We start from the raw sequence: 19,555 nt of genomic DNA, 5'->3' as shown, positions 1-19,555 counted from the left end.
TTCCCTCTGGCTCCTCTCCAAATCAAAGGAAGTCTCTCTGAACTCCAAACTGTCGCCTGGAGAGCTAGGTTGCACGTGTCCTGCTTGGAGGGCTCAGGCGGCTAAGTCTGAAGCTGCTGAGGTTGTGACATTATCTCTGTGACAGTCCCCGACAGGGAACCAAGAGAGAGTGGCTCAATCTGTGCAAAGTCTTCCATGGCCCAAGACAAGATCCAGGATGAGAAGCTGTTGGCAAACAAGGAATGACAATGGTTTTCCTGTTTCCAGGCAGTGCAGCGTATGCACGTGGTGCCTAAGCGCACGGCCCCGAAGGCCCACTGCCTGGCTTCAAACTTTAGTTCCACCACTTCCCATCTGCGACTTTGAGCAAGCAACTTAATTTCACTGAGCCTCACTTTCCTCATCTGTAATCGGGGAATAATTGTACCTATCTCATAGCACCGACGTGAGGTGAGACGGTATAATCCACGCAGAGCTCTAGCAGCATCGGGCGCCTGGTAGACGGTCACTGTCAGCTGTTACTGCTACCAAGGCTTACTAGGGTGCCCGGCACTGTGCTGAGCTCTTCACAGGCATTACTTCACCCAGTCCACACTGTGAAGTATGTTCCTTTTCTCTCCTTTTCACAGATGAGAAACAGAAGTGTGGCGAGCTTAAATAACACGTCCAAGGTCACCTAGCTGGTCAATGGTAGCTCCAGGATTCTAACTTAGGTCTGATTCCCAAACACCTGCTCTTCACTACTCTGCTCTGCTTCCCCTAAACACGTGTTCCAGCGCATCGCTAAAAGTGAACATTTCATGAAATACTAGCTAAATAACCTGAGATCCACTGGGACACAAAATCTACATCTTAATGTCATCGCTTGCTTTTAAAAAGTACATGCTGCGATGCGTAGTTACATAAAGTGACGTGTCTACCCTGCCTTCTTCTATAAACGGAACGTTTGCCTCTTTGGAAGGAACACCTGGAGTCAGGTGAGATCTGGGACCCAGCAAAAGGCTTTAACTCTTCTCTCGTGGTTACAGGTTATAAGTCTACACATCTCCTTTAAAGAGGGATGTTGTCCTGGATAGCTTTAACTTTTCTACAATCCCCCTAATGGACTGCTAACAGATGCTGGTCTCTTAAAGCCACAAATTGCACTGCTTGTCGTAAGCCACCTGTCCCACCAGTGCCGCTTCACCTGACGGGGGCAGATTCGAACACCATTGCTCATTCCCAGAGGGCGCACTGGGAAATTGAGGTGTCACGATGTGGCTTAACTGGGTGCTGATTAGTGCCATCAACTTCACAGCTGCAGGACGGTGAGTCCACCGTCCTCAGATACTATAGAATGTGCTAATAAGGGGGACTGTCAGCTTCAACGTCCCACAGACCCACTTGCCATTTCAGGCTGCTTGAGCTTATTGTCAACCCCTCTTTCTGTCCAGCCACAGTAGCAGCAGATGGACTGAAGGATAAACACGAGACTCTCAACTATCCCCGCAGAATCTCTTTCCCCAGTGATGGTTAAAAATATGAACCAGGTTTGTGCCGGTGCTGCCGTGGCTGGAGCCGACGAGACAGACCAGATGACCTCCAGATAACGCTCAAAGCCAGTAAGAGGTGCTTCTACCACGGCCCCTAAAAGATACACTCTATCTGAGGCACAGCTCGGGCACAAGGTGTTTGGCTTATGGATTTTTAAGACTTAAAATGAATGAGAGGAAATGATGGGAAGAGAACAGCCTTTCCTGACCCAATTTGAAGTGTCACGTGGGAGCCTTTGCAAGAGGACTCACAAGACCACTTCAGATGGGTCAAGGCAGGGCCAGACGCTCATCTGTCCCACGCAGGCTCGGAATGAGGTCAGTGAGCAGTGATGTGTCAAAGTGAAAGGAACGAGTCTGGCTTCTGTTTGTCATGGATCCTTGGGGGGCTGCTGGCCCTTGCTATATGTTTATTAATTTTTAAAAAATGCACTGTGGCCAGCCTAGTTTTGCTTAATGCCTAATAAAGGGGAAAACTGTTTACATAGCACCCCTGGGCCTGACACTGCACAGCTGAAGTTAGCAAGATCCTTCACTTTCAAAGGTGACGCAAGCCAGCAGCCTGGGAAGAAAACAATTCCTTTAGAAGCATGCCGTTCCAGGTGAAAGCGGCAGCAGTTGAACATTATGTTAAGTAAGACAAAATCAGGGTAAGAAGGGATCAAACCCAAGGGGGGATGCTGTCCTAACTGCACACTTGGCTACTGGGGTTTGTTGCATAACGTGCACAGGATAAATGGTAAGTCACTGCCCGATTCATGTGCGCTTCTTACAGCGCAGATATATTTCCATATATAAACTCCCTTGCCTGTTTAACATTCTCCCCACAGCACATCAAACACAGCCTGAGAGAACAGCCAGCGTCTTCAGTAAGCTCCCAGGGTGACGTCTCCTCGCCTGCCCAGCCGCTGCCTCCTGAGTCTCAATCCCATTCCCTGCTCAGCGGAGAGTGCTAGATTTTTCCATCAAAGGTCTCGTCGTCACCAGGGTCTGTTTTCTCTCTGGTCTTCACCAGCTGGTAAGACACTCCATGGTTACTTTAATAGGCTCAGCTTTCCGACCAGCACAAGCCTGCCCTGCATGCAGCTATGGTGATCTCACTGACATGCTAGGAAAACGGTATTAGGGACAGGTTTTAAGTCTCAGGCTGAGGCCAAGACCCAATGCTGACATTCATATCTACTGAGTACGTAATGTGTGCTTGGCACCACATAAGAGCTTTGTGTGTTTTATCTCATCTCATCTCATCAACCACTTGAGACAGGAAGCATTATCACCCCCATTTCATAGATGAGGAAACCAGGCTCGGGTCAATGCACATATCCAGCAGGCAAGCGGCAGAGCCAGGGTTTGAACTTGCAACCAGCGCACCGCACTGCTTCCTCACTTGTAAGAGCTTCACTGGTTGGCCAAGTTCAGATCTACTCAATTTGGGAAGCACCTTGCAGATTCCTACCCACTATATATGACACAGAGATCGTATCTCAGAACTGTCAAGTTTCTTTGTCCTAAAGGTTTCTACTAAATTTCCAGCAGTAGTGTGCTTTAACAGAAAATTCCGGAGCTTTGGAAGCAGACTGAGCTATGCTAAATTCTGGCTTTTTTACTAAATAGCTACTTGACTGTGGATAAATTACTTACTCCCTCTAAGCCCACTTACTTATCTATGAAACAGGCACAACACCACTTGTCTGTAGGAGCACTGCGAGGCTTCGCTGCGATTAGGTAAGGGCTAGTTCTCCTCCCTTCCCTCCTTAGCCAGGGACGCTGAAGGGCAGGGGCACCATGAGGAGGCTCTGCGGGAACCCTGGACATGTGGCCTTCCTCCCTGGGTGCAGCTCTCGTGATCACCAACCACCTTGTCAATCCTGGCTGGCCTTCACAGAACTCTCCCAGCCCTAGAGCTAAACACATTCAACTAATTCATCCCAACATATTATTTCTTATGCATTATGATTTAGTCAATTAAAATAATTGTGAGGACGGTCAAAATGAGGGGAAAAGTTTGTTACAGTGTTACATGGAAATAAAACCCATGATTGTGGCCTTATAAAACCCTATAAACATAGGACTAGGGGTTATACAAGAATAGACAAAATTAAATAACTATGCGGGATAGGGAATTGTAAATTTCCTTTTTCAATATTCTTTAATATTCAATTATCTTCCAATTTACAAAGTTCACGTTTCAAAGAAAATCTGACGATAAAGATGTTGACTTAAGCAGCGTGCCCACACCACGCCTGCCTCCCCTCATTCTGCCTGCTGTGCCTTTGAAGGATGCAGCTCAGGGCGCTGGGATCAGCTTCCCTTGGCAGAAAGAACCGTATCAGTGGGGAGGGCTTTCACAAAGCCGTGTGCCACTGGGGGTGGGGAGGTGGGGAGGGAGGGCGGCTTTGCATACAGCACACACAGCCGGCTGCCTCTTTTCTTTGAGCGCACTTTGGGCTGAAGCAATGAGCTGCAGCAATGAGCGGGCACAGTTGCTTCCCCTACAGTGCCCTCTTGCGGCAGACCTGCCCCCAGCGCTAGCAGCCAGACAAAGCAGCCAGGTCTGCCAGCCAGCAACACTCACAAACCACTTTCAACTGAACAAAAACGATGAGAGGGAGTCACACTGACATTTACTTCTATGTCCTGGAAGAGAAGTACATCCAACGCTTGAGGCAGGCCCCACAGTCTGGGGCCGGGGGGACCTAAGTGTCTAAAGAGAAGCAGAAAGCCAAGGCTAGTGTCCATCATAAGCAGTTACTGTCCACAGACTGAGCCTCCAAGCCAGGCAGTGGTGAACAGCTCAACGTGACTTTTCAAAGAGGTATTCAAGATCTGGGGCACGCAGTCTCTGCTCTTTGTTTTTGTTTTTAGCAAAGTCTCTCAGCAGTGCCAAGACTTCATTTTCAAATATTTCTGGGGCTGGTTTTGCTTCTGCAAGAGAAGAGTGGGCAGAAAGAATTATGCCTTAGTCAGTTGATGCTCAGGTATAAGGATTATAAAACTTGAAACTCTGGCCTTGGTCAAGAACCACAGGTAGGCAGATACATAGACCGTCTCCATCTTTCTTCTAAGTGTACATGATAAGCCTACAGCAGGGGATGGCAAACTGTGTCAGCCTGCATTTGTAAGAGGTCTTATTGGAACAGCCTCTCTCAACGGTTTACATATTACCCATGGCTGCTTTTGTGTTACGATGGCAGAACTGGGTAGTGGCGAGAGACCATACGGCTGCGAGACTAAAATATTTACTATCTGGGCCTTTATGAACAAGTTTGCTGACCCCTGGCCTGCACAATCCTGGGCTGTACTATTTTGCTTTGCATTTGGCATTTCATTTGTTTTCCAGGTATTGTGTTTTCCTTCTAATCTATAAGTTTCCTGAGACAAGAGCTCTATTCTCCTTATCAGGTAGAGAGGTCCATGGTTGTAAGTGACAGAAACTAATAAGTAAACTTAAGCAAAAAGAAATCTATGGGAAGGATATAAGAGGCACACAGAGTTGACATGAACTTGGACAACCAGATTTCAGTGGACAGGCAACAAGGGCACTGAGCTTGAAGAAATGAGAACGCGAGCCTCGGTCTGTGGTGGGGAGTCCGGCAGTGCGCTGCTCTTCTCTGGCCTTTCTCTCCACCTTGAGATGCTCACTTAAGATGCCAATTACAAGCAAAGCCTCCCACTGGCAAAGCCTAGGCAATGTGCTCTGGAATTACCCTTCAATCAAGACTAAATACAACGCCAAGAGAGGGAATTCCTCAAATCCAAGTCAGAGTCCCTTTTACTTAGCACAGGCTCTGGCATCTAGTGAATGTTCTATTTTTTGTGATGATCAAAATAAAATCAAAGAGATTTTGGCTTCCTCCTAGACTGCAGAAAGTTGGAAAGAATATCACACTCACCTTAACAAGAAAAAAGCAGATAAACTACAAATATCATGACTTTTCTTAAAGTTATCAGAGAGCTGAGGTCACAGGGCTACCAAATAGAATGAAACCTAAGAAAAGAGAGGCCCTTCAAAGGAGCAACTGGACATGGGTACTTGCTCACCTGTGATAGGGCACAGGAAGAAGGGACACTGCATCATACAAATTAGTAAGAAAAATTCAACGAAATTAAAAAAAAAATTTTATTATTAGAGATAGGGTCTCACTATATTGCCCAGGCTGGATTCAAACTCCTGGGTTCAGGCGATCCTCCCACCTCAGCCTCCTGAGTAGCTGAGACTGCAGGTACATGCCACCATGCCTGGCTCTCAGCTAGAATTTTTAATGAACTGTTAAAAGCCATGTGTGGCCTAGCATGGGAGTATAAAACCACACACACAAATGGAGTTTGCACCCACTCACAGGTTCTTCTCAACAAACCTCCACTGGCTGTGCTCCTGACAGAGACTGGGTACAGAGCAAGAGGCTGGAAAGAGCCTCCCTAGCGATGCAGGCCAGGAGGAGGGAAACCACCAACGTGGCCAAAAAAGCATAAACCCAGCCTGGATCCTTCTCTACAGAACAAAAGCCTCAAGCAACTGGGAGTAGGTAAGAAAACCCTGTCTCTCCCAATGCACAGGTGAGGACCCATTTGGGCTGGCAGAAAGGTAAAAGAAAAAAATCCTCTACCCTCATGGGAGGGGCAGTATCACTGAGAAAGCCCAGCTCCAAGACCCAGGGCCATAGGGACTGCCTGAAACTAAGGCTGGACCCGGATAACAGAGAGTGCCCTTCCAACCTCTCCTCCTCCAAACTACCAAGCACCAAGTGGAAAACAACAGGAATCTACCATTGGGAGAAGGCAAGAGTATGCAGAGAGAGTCCCTCTGAGGCACAGAAATACAAGGAAGGCTAAAAGTGGAGGGTAGAATAGGAACTCTCTTAAGAAACCCTTTGGAAACAGCTTCCAGCCGAAACACATGTTAACAGTAGAGGCTGGTGATGCACTAAAGGTAACCAAAGCAAAACCAAAATTCAAGCTGAGCTTAACTCCGAACTCAGCTGACTTAACAGTACGGCAGAAGAAGCATGCCCATTTCGAGGCATAAATACATACCTTTCTTACGATGATGTCTAATATTCCATCAAAAAGTATGAAATACTGTACCCCCATAATAAGCTGGAAAAAAAAAAGTATGAAATACATACACACAAAAGAAGAAAAAAACCAACACAAGGGACAAAGCAGTCAATAGAAACAGACTCAGGGATGACCCAGATGTTTGAACTATCAGACAAGAAACTTAAAATAACTAGACTGTTAAAGGCTCCAGTGGACAAAGCAAACAAAATGTATGAATAGATGAAGAATTTCGGCAGAAAGCTGGAAACTGAAAAAGTCAAATGGAAATGCTAAAAATAAAAATACAGTAGCAGATATGCAGAATGATTTCAACAGGCTCATGAAATTTGACATAGTCAAGGAAAGAAACAGTAGGAGATAGATCAATAGATATTAACCAATACAAATTAACCAAACTGATAGGCAAAGAGAAAAAAGAGTTAAAAACACAGAACAGAGAATCTAAAAGCTGTGGTTTAAACCATATTAAATGGTTTATCTAAGTATAATCAGAATCCCAGAAGAAAAAGAGGGAGAGAATAAATAGAAGAAATATCTGAAGAGATAATGGCTGAGAACTTTTCAATAATAATGAAAAAAGATAAAAATACAGATCCAAGGTCAGGCTCAGTGGCTCATGCCTGTAATCCTAGCACTTTGGGAGGTCAAGGCAGGAGGACTGCTTGAGCCCTGGGGTTGAAGACCAGCTTGGGCAATAGTGTGACCCTGTCTCTACAGAAAATAAAAAAATTATCTTGGCATGGTGCTGTACACCTACAGTCCCAGCTACTCAGGAGGCTGAAGCAGGAAGATCGCTTGAGCCCAGGAGTTGGAGGCTGCAGTGGGCTGTGATGATGCCACTACACTCTAGCCTAGGCAACAGAGTAAGACCCTGTCTCAAAAAAATACATATATATTTGTGTGTTAAATATATACACACACAGATCCAAAATGCCCAGAAAACCCGAAGCAGGATAAATACCAAAACAACAAATACCTAGACACATCATATTCAAATAGCTAGAAACCGAAGATAAAATATTGAAAACATTCAGCAAGAACAGATACATTACATACAAAGGAACAAAGATATAACAGACCTCTTGTCAGAAGCTATGCAAACCAGAAAACAGGACATAGTTAACACCAGAGGAATTTCAAGGGGGTGGCACATTGAAGGTAACCAAAGCAACAACAAAACCCAAATCCAGTTAAATTCCTGACCAGACTGACTTGATCCCGCACACTAACACCCTAGCAACAGAAGTACATCCATTTAAAGTGCTGAAAGAAAAAAAAAAATGTGAACCTAGAATTCTATATCCAGTGAAAATATCTTTCAAAAATGAAAAACCAGCCGGGAGCGGTGGCTCACGACTGTAATCCTAGCACTGTGGGAGGCTGAGGCAGGCAGATTAAGCTCAGGAGTTCGAGACCAGCCTGAGCAAGAGCGACACCCCGTCTCTACTAAAAATAGAAAGAAATTATATGGACAGCTAAAAACATATATAGAAAAATTAGCCGGGCATGGTGGCGCATGCCTGTAGTCCCAGCTACTCGGGAGGCTGAGACAGGAGGATCCCTTGAGCTCAGGAGTTTGAGGTTGCTGTGAGCTAGGCTGACGCCACGGCACTCTAACCAGGGCAACAGAGTGAGACTCTGTCTCAAAAAAAAAAAAAAAACCCACACAGAAGAAATGATTATCTTGACAGATGCATAGAAATCACCTGACAAAATCAAATCTTGTGTTTTATTCATGATAACACACTCAATATATTAGAAACAGAAGGAAACTCCCAATCTGATAAAAGGCTAATACTATACTTAATGATGAAAGACTGGCTGGGCCCAGTGGCTCACACCTATAATCCCAACTACTAGGGAAGCTGAGGAGGGAGGATTCCTTCAGGCCAGGAGTTCAAGACCAGCCTGGGGATACAGTGAGACCCTGTTTCATTTAAAAAAAAAAAAAAGAGAGAGAGAGAAGATGAAATACTTTCCACCAAATATTGGGAATATGGCAAAGATACCTGCTCTCACCACTACCATTCAACATTAAGCTAGAGGTCCTAGACAATGCAATAAGGCAAATAAAAGATTAAAAAGACATATAGATTAGAAAGGAATAAAGAAAACCACCTCTATTCCAGAGGACACAACTGTTTATAGACAAATACCAAACAATCTAAAAAAGTCTTCTATTCTAAACTAAGTGAGTTTAGCAAGGCCACAGTATACAAAGTCAGTATTTTCTACAACCAATTGTACTTGTACATTCTAGCAATAAACAATTACAAATTAATATATTTTAAAGTACCATTTACAACAGAACCAAAGCATATGAAATATCCAGGTATAAATCAACAAAATATGTGCAAAATATGCTAAAAACTATAAAAACACTGACTGTGTCAGTCCCCTAGAATGGTCACCAACGATTTCCACTTCCTGGTATCATGCCCTTGGACAATCCCTTCCAAGTGTGGGCTGTACCTACTGACTTGATTCTAACCAACAGAACATGGCAAAGATAACAGAATGTCACCTCTGTGATTAGGTCACAAAACACTGTGGCTTCCATCCTGCTAGTAGGCTCTCTCTGTTGCCTTCTCAGTTTGTATGCTTTGATGGTGGCAAGCTGCCATGTGGGAGAAGTCTTTGTGACAGAAAAGAGGGTGGCCTCTAGGCAATAGCCAGCAAGGAACTGAGGCCCTCAGTCAAAGAGCAGGAACTGAATTCCCAACGCCAGAATGAGCTTGAAACCAGATCCTTCCCTAATTGAGCCTCCAGACCGTGGGCTGACAGCGTGCTTGACTGCAACCTTGCGACAGACAGCTAGGTCATACCTGGATTCCCGACCCACAGAAACTGTGAGATAATATATGTGGGTTGCTTTAAGCCATTAAGTTTTGGGGTAATCTGTTATGCAACAATAGATAACTAACACTGATGAAAAAAGATCTACATATTGAATAAATGGAAGGTATATCATGTTCGTATCAGGAAGACTGATCTATTGATCTATTGTGTTAACAATCCCAATCAAAATCTAAGTAGGTTTTTGTTTGGTAAAAATTGAACTGTTGATTCTAAAACTATAAAAGTCCTAGAAAACAGAAAATCTTTGTGACTTTGGATTTGGCAGAGTTCTTAAGACACAAATAACAAAAGCACAATCTACTATACACAATTGATACACTGTACTTCACCAAAATTAAAAACTGCTCTTTGACAGACAATGTAAGAAACTGAAAAGACAAGCCATAGACAGGGAGAAAAAATTTGCAAGACACATATCTGATAAAGGATTTTGATCTAGAATAAATTAAGAACACTCAAAACTCAATAATGGGAAAACCCAATTAAAAAAAAGGACGGGGGAGAGTTGAAGAGACACATCACCAATGATATATGAATGGTAAATAAACACTTGAAAAGATTCTCAATATTTTTAGTCATTAGGGACATGCCAATTAAAACTACAGTGACATACCAATACAAATTTCTTAGAATGGCTAAAAACAAAACCCTGATAATACGAAGTGCTGGTAAAGCTGTAGAGTATCAACTCCTCCCTTCATACCCATTCTCTGGCAATCACTGATCTGTTTTCTGTCCCTATAGTTTTGCCTTTTCCAGAATATCACATAAATGGAATCACACAGTACTCTTTGAGTCCCGACCTTTTTCACTTATCACAGAAGTAAGCAACGTCTGGCCTGTTGCCTATTTTTGCAGGGCCTCTGAACTAAGGATGATTTTTTAATCACTGGGGGAAAAAATCAAAAGAATATTTCATGGCACATGAAAATTATATGAAATTCAAATTTCAGTGCCATAAATAAAGTTTTATAGTCACACTCATTTGTTTACCTATTGTCTATGGCTGCTGGCATGCTACAAAGATAGAGTTGAGTGGATATGACAGTGTATGGCCTGCAAAGCCTAAAATATTTACCATCTGGCCCACTACAGAGAAAGCTAGTTGTAAAGTTAAATATACACACTTACCATGACCCAGCAAGTCCTTCTCCTGGGTATCCACCCAAGAAAAACTAAAACCTATGTTCCCAAACTCTGTATGCAAATGTTTACAGTACCTTTATTCATAATCACCTAAAACGGGAAACAATCTAAATGTCCCTCAACTCATCAGTGGACCAACAGACTGTGATACATCCCCACAATGGGTTATTACTCAACAATACAAGAGAATGAACTGATGACATGAACAACATGAATGAATCTCAAATGCATTAAGTCAGGGGTAAACTTGTTCTATAAAGGGCCAGAGAGTAAATATTTTAGACTTTGTGAGCTTTCCAATGATTGCATATGCCTCTAGACTCTGTGTTATCACTGTTTATTCCTAGAACCATGTAGAATGACTTCTACTTTCTGACACAAATACTAAGTAAAGACACAAAAATAGGAGACCCAGAGTGTGGCAGAAATGAATGAGATGTCCCCTAATATCCATTCTCCCATTTTTCATTGATAATAGAATCCCCAATGTAGCTAGGCACATGGAATAGACTGTATTATTTTTTCCCTATGGCTACATGTAGCCATGTAACTAAGCTGTGGCCAGTGGAAAATAAGTGGAAGTATGATGTATAATTTCCTAAGAAGGATCCACAATGAAGGGGTATGCTCTTCTCCAAACTTTTTTTCTGGCTGAAATATGGACATACCAGACAGAGCTTCACTAGCCATCCTGGATCATGAGGCAGACAAAACATGATGAGGATGAGGGAGTAGCAAGTCAGGAGAAACCTGGACCTCAGAACTCTTTGAAGCCCCTCTGTGAGCTCTGGAGTACCTAACTCTGAACTTCCATCATGAGAAAGAGAAGAGAGAATTCTATCTTGTTTAAGCCATTATTGTTTTAGATTTACTCATAGCCAAAGCTAATCCTAACTATACACAGTTAAAATTCATTCCTTGTAAAGGCAATGACTGAATGAGGCTATTGAGGAGCTCTTGCTACACAGACTTACAGAGCTGTCTGGTTCCACTCCATTCCTAGCTTGGTTCTTCTTCAACCTCTGATGTGGTGAGCCTCACACACCCTTCCACTATATTCCCTTTTTGCTTAAGTGAGACAGATAGGTTTCTATTCTGTCTTGCAAACAAAGAACCTTAACCGATAAAACAAACTTTAGACACTTTGGAAAAATGTGAACAGTGTTTGGGTTGAGTGTCTACTGCATGAATAAAAGAAACAAAATTTTCTAGGCTACAATTCCAGACTCAAATTGGCCTAAGTCATCCCATTTTCACATAATGCTGCTTATCATGCCCAGTACCTGTGACCCAGTAGTAAATATCCCAGTCATTACTAGGCTCGTTAATCAGACGATCATAGAGGTTCAGCTGCTTCTCTGTCATATGCTGCAGATGTTCTTTAGCAAAGAGGCTAAAAGTGAGAAAGAAAGAGAAAGAGGTTGAAAAGGCTGCCTCTAGTCAAAGAGAAGTGATAACAAGACTCCTATTCCCATACCTAAGGAGAATGCAGTTTTCCAACATTCCCCTTTTTCTGCTCTCATAGAGTAGGCGGGCTCTTTTGGTTTCTATGGATTCATCAGTTCTTTCCTGCCATGGAGGCAAAGGGATTTCAATCATGTCTTTTTGAGAATCTGTTGGGCTGTCACCTCTGTAGAAGCGTCTGAACAATGTTGTGCTGAGCGAAGGAGAAAACAGGCTGCGCCTTGACAGAGCAAGCATCTGAAACAAACCACAAACATCTTTACAATAACAACTATCGTCACTGTCATTTACCCAATGCTTACTAGGTGCTAAATGCATTCAATCCCATTTAATCTTTAAGAAATTATGCTGATATTGTCCCCACTTTACAGCCAAGGAAACAGAGGCTCAGAGGGGTTAAATAATTTACTCCAAATTGTCCAAATAAGAATCGTAGTTAGGACTAAAACACAGTCCAAACTGCAAATGTATTCTTAACCAGTGCGTTTCCAGAAATTAACCCAGCAGAAATTTCTCTTTCCTTCGCATTCCCTTAAAATTCTTACAGTATAGTTTGTATTCTATTCACTCACCCATAAACCCTGAGCACACAGATAACATAACCCCTAATCCCCCAAAGGCTTCCAATCTAGAGAAGGGCATAAATTATCAAGATGAGATGTGAAGTTGGTGACCTCAGCAAGATGGTAGAAAAGGAAGCCCCAGAACCTTCTCCCCTGATGCAGACACTGGCTCAACAAGAATACACAGTCTAATTCCCTTTGTGAGAAATCCAGAAACCAGTCAAGAGGCTCCTGCATCCCAGATGATGACAAAAGCAGCTGCATCAAAGCCAGTAGAAAAGTTTGCAGCACTCATTGGCCACAGTCCCTCTGCCCCTACCCAGGCTCAGTGTGGCACAATCATGAGAAAACCCCCAGCCTTCTACCTGAGGAAGGAAAGAGAAAACTGAAAAGTATGCCCAATGTTCAGACTGTTTTGGGTGGGTGGGGGGGGTCACTCAAGGGGCTGGTATCTGTTTTGCCTGAATCTAAGTGCTGATAGGAGAGGGTACCATGTCAAGGGCAATGGAGAACAAGAGTGACAGTTTAGACCAGCAAGCACTCACTCATCATAGGGCCAATCCCTGGTTCAGTGCAGAACAAGGAGAAAACCCCTACCTCCCAGCTTCTCCCTGAGCAGGGAAAGAGCTGGAGTGTGCATCCAATGTTCTAGCTTGTCAGGGGGCTGCCCGTGAGACTGGTTTCCGTCCTTGAAGCACTTGACAGGACCTAGCATTCTCTAGATGCTGGGAGGCCACTGACAACAAAAGAGCTGAGTGGTTTGCTGCTGATCCAGAGGACTCCTGAAACAGCAGAAAAAGGCCAACACCGTTTGGTGGCCTCTCCTTGGGGCAGTGATTTTTGGGGAGCTGCCTGGGCACTGGTTTCTGTCTTGCCCGGCTTGGAACACTGATGGGACCTGGCATACTCTAGAAGTCTGAAGGCCCTTCTGAATTAGAGAGCTGGGTGACTTATGACAACTCCAGAGAAACTGCAGTATTACAGACAGATACCACAGGGAACAAAAAATCATGAGCTCTGACAAGGGAACTGACAAATCCCTCTAACTGGGAATTTACACCCACAAATACATGGAAGACACATCTCAGAAAAGGACTGAAAGGCCCTCAGAATGTCTAACCAGGCTGATTGGTGAAGGTCAATCGCTAGTATGAAGACCATAAAGACTGGGAGAGATGGATGTTTTTGTAAATGTAGGGGTTCTAGCACACAGTTACAAGGTACACAAATAAACAGGAAAACATGGTGCAATTAAAGGAACAAAATAAATCTTCAGAAGCTAACCTTAAAGAAACAGACGTATAAGAATATCTGACAAAGAATTAAAAATAATCATAATAAAGATGTTCAACAAGCTCAGGAAAGTAATGCTTGAACAAAATGAGAATAACAAAAAGATAGAAAACATAAAAAAAGAACCAAACAGAAATTTTGGAGTTAAAGAATATAATAACTGAATTGAAAAATTCATGAGAGGGGTTCAATAGCAGAGTTGATCAAGCAAAAGAAAGAGTCAGCAAACTCAAAGACAGGTCATTTGAAATTACCAATCAGAGGAGTAAAAGGAAAAAAAGAATGAAAAAGAGCACAGAAAGCCTAAGGGATTTATGGGACATCTTTAAGCAGATCAATATACACATTAGGGGAGCCCCACAGAAGAAAGGAAACGGGAAGAAATAATGGAGGAAAACTTCCAAAGTTTGGGGAAAGAATGGACATCTAGATTCCAGAAGCTAGCAGGAACCCAAAGAAGTCCACACTGAGACCCAGTATCATGAACTTGTAAAAAGTCAGAAAAAGCCTGGCACCATGGAACATGCCTGTAGTTCCAACTACTCAGAAGGCTGAGGCAGGACGATCACTGGAGCCCAGGATGTTGAGCCCAGTGTGGACAACATATTGAGATCCCCTCTCTTAAGGAAGAAAAGTCAAAAAACCATGGCACAGTGAAAAGGTGGCCATTTGCAAGCCAAGGAGAGAAACCTCAAAAGAAACTAAATCTGCCAACACCTTGAACTTGGACTTTTAGTCTCCAGAACTGTGAAAAAATTAATTTCTGTTGTTTAAGCCACTTAGTCGTTTATTATGGTAGCCCTAGCAAACTAATATAGCATATAATGAAAATTCAGATTCCCAAGCACTACCCTAAACATTCTGGATTAGAATCTCTAGGATTAGGCACTGGCCCATGCATTTTTTAACAAGTCCTCCAGGAAATTCTGATGCACGCTGAAGGTAAGGATTCCTACTTTCTACACTAAAATAATACAGTGTGTTAAGCAATTTCTACAGAAACGAAAGAAGATAGGGAGGACCAAAAGCAGCAATACAGGGAAATTGTTCTAAAAATTGGGATCCCTTATTATTTTAGCCAAATTTCACCCATTTTTTTCTGTTAGTTTCAAGGCAGCATTCCAGAAATGAAAGGATATTGGATGTGGCATGGATCCATGAGTCCTGGGAATTGTGTGACACTGATATGAACTACATTAAAGAAATTATCACTGGAAATTTATAACGGAATATATTTGAGTTGTCTTTGCAGCCATGAATATCTTTATAATTATTTTATTTTAAAAAGTATGCTTCTCTGGTTCATATTTATATCCTTTGTTAAAGGTAATTATTTTTCCAGAAAGGAGTTGTCAAAAATCAAAGACAAAGAGAATTTAGAAAGCAGCAAGAAAAAGCAACTCATCACATATAACAGAGCCTCCATGAAACTATCAGAGGATTTCTCAGTAGAAACCTTGCTGGTTAAGAATGGGATGATATAGGCCGGGCGTGGTGGCTCACGCCTGTAATCCTAACACTCTGGGAGGCCGAGGCGGGTGGATCGCTCAAGGTCAGGAGTTCGAGACCAGCCTGAGCAAGAGCGAGACCCTGTCTCTACTATAAATAGAAAGAAATTATCTGGCCAACTAAAATATACATAGAAAAAATTAGCCGGGCATGGTGGCACATGCCTGTAGTCCCAGCTACCTGGGAGGCTGAGGCAGTAGGATCACTTAAGCCCAGGAGTTTGAGGTTGCTGTGAGCTAGGCTGATGCCACGGCACTCACTCTAGCCCGGGCAACAAAGCGAGACTCTGTCTCAAAAAAAAAAAAAAAAAAAGAATGGGATGATATAATTCAAAATGCTGAGAGAAAAAAAATGCCAACCAAATATACTACACCGGCAAAACTGTCCTTCAAAAATGTAGGAGAAATAAAGACTTTCCCAGATAAGCAATACCTAGAGAGTTCATCACCACTAGACCCACCTTATGAGAAATGCTAAAGGGAGTCCCTCAAGTAGAAGTGAGAGGATGCTAGACAGCAATACATAAGCATATAAAAATATAAAGCTCACCGACAGAGGCAAATACAAATACAGAATACTATAATATTCTTTTTTTTTATTTTTTATTTCAGAGTATTATGGGGAATACTGTAATATTCTAACAGTGGTATGCAAATCACTTTTAATTTTGGCATAGAAGTTAAAGACAAAAGTATAAAAATAACCACAACTCTAAGAATTTAATTGCCATACAACATAAAAAGATGTAATTTTGACCTTAATAACATAAAAGAGGGGAGTAAAAGAGCACAATTTTTATATGTAATGGAAATTGAGTTGATATCAGCTTGGAATAGATTGTTATAACATGTTTTATGTAAGCGCCATGGTAACCACAAAGAAAATACCTGCAGAAGACACACAAAAGAAAATGAGAAATGAACCAAAGCATGCCACTACCAAAAAAAACAAAACACAAACGATGACAGTAAGAGACGAAAAAAGGCACAAAAAAGCTACAACACAGACAGAAAACAATTTGCAAAATGGCAATAGTAAGTACAACTGGCGCTCCACATCTGCAGATTCAACCAACTGTGGATTCAACGAACTGTGGACTGAAAATACTTGGAGAAAAAACTAAACAAATAGCAAATAACAACACAACAATAAAAGATTATACCAATAAAAAACAATACAGTATAATAATTATTTACATAGCATTTACATTGTATTAGGTATTGTAAGTAATCTAGAAATGATTTAAAGTATACAGGAGGATGTGGATAGGTTTTATGCAAATACCATGCCATTTTATATAAGAGACTTGAGCATCCATGGATTTTGGTATCCACGAGGGGTCCTGGAACAGTCATCCTGGGGGATGACTGTATTTTCCTACATCAGTAATTACTTTAAATATAAATGGATTGAATTCCCCAGTCAAAAGACATAGAGTAGCTGAATGGATAAAAAGAAAAAAACCCAAGATCCAACTATATGTTATACAAAAGACTAACTTTATTTTATTATTACCATTTTTTTTTTTTTTGACAGAGTCTCGCTCTGTTGCCCTGGCTAGAGTGCCATGGCGTCAGCCTAGCTCACAGCAACCTCAAACTCCTGGGCTTAAGCAATCCGTCTGTCTCAGCCTCCTGAGTAGCTAGGACTACAGGCATGCGCCACCATGCCCGGCTAATTTTTTTCTCTATATATTTTTAGCTATCCAAATCATTTCTTTCTATTTTTAGTAGAGATGGGGTCTTGCTCTTTCTTTCTTTTTTTTTTTTTTTTGAGACAGAGTCTCACTCTGTTGCTCAGGCTAGAGTGAGTGCCGTGGCGTCAGCCTAGCTCACAGCAACCTCAAACTCCTGAGCTCAAGCGATCCTCCTGTCTCAGCCTCCCGAGTAGCTGGGACTACAGGCATGCGCCACCATGCCCGGCTAATTTTTTTTTCTATATATATTTTTAGCTGTCCATATAATTTCTTTCTATTTTTAGTAGAGGTGGGGTCTCGCTCTTGCTCAGGCTGGTCTCGAACTCCTGAGCTCAAACGATCCGCCCACCTCGGCCTCCCAGAGTGCTAGGATTATAGGCGTGAGCCACCACGCCCGGTCTATTATTACCATTTTTTAAGAGATGAGGCCAGGCATGGGAGGCCAAGGGCGGAGGATCGCTCGAGGCCAGGAGAGATATGAGGGTATGAGGGCTTGCTATGTTGCACAGGCTGGACTTGAACTCTTGGGCTCAGGCGATCCGCCTGCCTCAGCCTCCCAAGTAGCTGGGATTATAGGTATGTGCCACTGTGCCCAGTTAAGAGACTCACTTCAGATTTAAGGACATATGCAGGCTGAAAATGAAAGGATGAAAAAATGATATTCCATACAAATGGTAACCAAAAGAGGGCAGGGATAGCCATATGTATAGCAGACAAAAGAGATTTTAAGTCAAAAATTGTCACAAGACATAAAACAGACATTACATAATGATAAAATGGTCAATTTGGCAGGAAGATACAACAATTATAAATATACATGCACTCAACATAAGAACATCCAAATATATGAAGTAAATACTGACAGAACCAAAGGGAGAAATAGACAGCAACACAATCATAGATTTTAACACTGCCCTTTCAGTAACGTATAGAACATCCAGACAGCAAATCAGTAAGGAAATAGAGGACTTGAATAACACTATAGACCAAATGGACCTAACACATACCCAAAATACTCCACCCAACAACAACAAAATACACATTCTTTTCAAGTGCACAGGGAACATTCTCCAGGATAGATAACGTTACATCACAAAACAAAACTTAACATATTTAAGACTGAAATCATACAAAGTATATTTTCCAACCACAATAGGATAAAACTGGAAATTAACAGCAGAAAGAAAACTGGAAAACTCACAAATATGTGGAAATTAAACAACACACTCTCGGCCGTGCGCAGTGGCTCAAGCCTGTAATCCTAGCACTCTGGGAGGCTGAGGCAGGTGGATGGCTCGAGGTCAGGAGTTTGAGGTTGCTGTGAGCTAGGCTGACGCCACAGCACTCTAGCCCGGGCAACAGAGTGAGACTCTGTCTCAAAAAAAAAAAAAAAAAAAAAAGAAAAGAAAAGAAAACGAAAAATAACAACATACTCTCAAACAACCAATGGGTCAAAGCAGAAATGAAAAGGAAAATTAGAAAATACCTTTAGGAAAAAAACCTAAAACCCAACATATAAAAAAATTATGCTATGCAATAAAAGCAGTAGTTAGAGGGAAGTTTATAGTGGTGAAGGCCTATATTAAAAATGAATAAAGGGTGGAGGAGAAGGAAAAGAAATGTCAGCCAACGGGTACAAAGTTACATTTAGAAAGAATAAGTTCAAGTGTTCTGTTACATGGTAGGGTGACTACAGATAATAGCAATGATAGCTAGAAAAGAAGATCTTGAAATTTATCACCACAGAGAAATGATAAAGGTTTGAGGTGATGGACACGCTAACTACCCTGATTTGATCATTGTACAACGTACACACAAGTTGAAACATCACACTGTACCCCATAAACATGTACAATTATCATGTGTCAATTACAAACAAAACAAAGAATAAAGAGCTCAAATACTATGTGAAACCACGAAAAGCAGGAGTACTTAACAGGGAGAAGGGGCGCCAGAGGCAGCTGCGCTAACACCGCCTGGGGCATAGGTGAGATCTGAATTGGGACTCACACGATGATGGATCATTCAACCAGATACTACCAGACCAGCACACAGGAGCTTCACCAAACGGCGGACCTGACTTTCCTGAGCTGCAGGATCGGCCTCTCCTTGGGTCTGCCCTTGCCGTGGGCTATCGGGCAATGGGACGCTCCCCACGGACTTCAAGACCACAGAGGAAGACAAAACTCCAACCCCACTGCACAGACCCTAACCTAGAACCACCGCTTTGCTCACCCGCGCCAGAGTAGAGAAAACGGTGGCCACGGCCATTTTTCCGAACCTGCACCGGAAACCTGCTGCCTGTCCACTTCCGGGAACTCTCGCCCGCCGGTCCAGACGACTTCGGCCGCCACGGAGGACCTGAACCGGAAGGTACGTCCCTGCGTATGGCGGAAGTGGCGGTGCGTGTGACGCCGGCGGCGGGGGGGCGG

The 19,555-nt window shown here is 42.7% G+C and overlaps 1 protein-coding gene across 1 annotated transcript; it reads right to left on the bottom strand.

Moving 5' to 3' along the window:
• Positions 1–3,433: 3,433 nt before the first annotated feature.
• SDHAF2 (succinate dehydrogenase complex assembly factor 2) lies at positions 3,434–19,446 on the bottom strand. Its single transcript, XM_069471467.1, has 4 exons — positions 19,359–19,446; positions 12,076–12,299; positions 11,882–11,991; positions 3,434–4,457 (listed from the first exon to the last, which is right to left on the bottom strand). Exons 1-4 carry the CDS (start codon positions 19,392–19,394, stop codon positions 4,327–4,329), a joined length of 501 nt encoding a protein of 166 aa, XP_069327568.1. The 5' UTR covers positions 19,395–19,446; the 3' UTR covers positions 3,434–4,326.
• Positions 19,447–19,555: the final 109 nt, after the last annotated feature.

This window comes from Eulemur rufifrons, chromosome 6, assembly GCF_041146395.1.
Source record: "Eulemur rufifrons isolate Redbay chromosome 6, OSU_ERuf_1, whole genome shotgun sequence".
NCBI lineage: Eukaryota > Metazoa > Chordata > Mammalia > Primates > Lemuridae > Eulemur > Eulemur rufifrons.
This window is presented reverse-complemented; position numbering and strand designations above follow the sequence as displayed.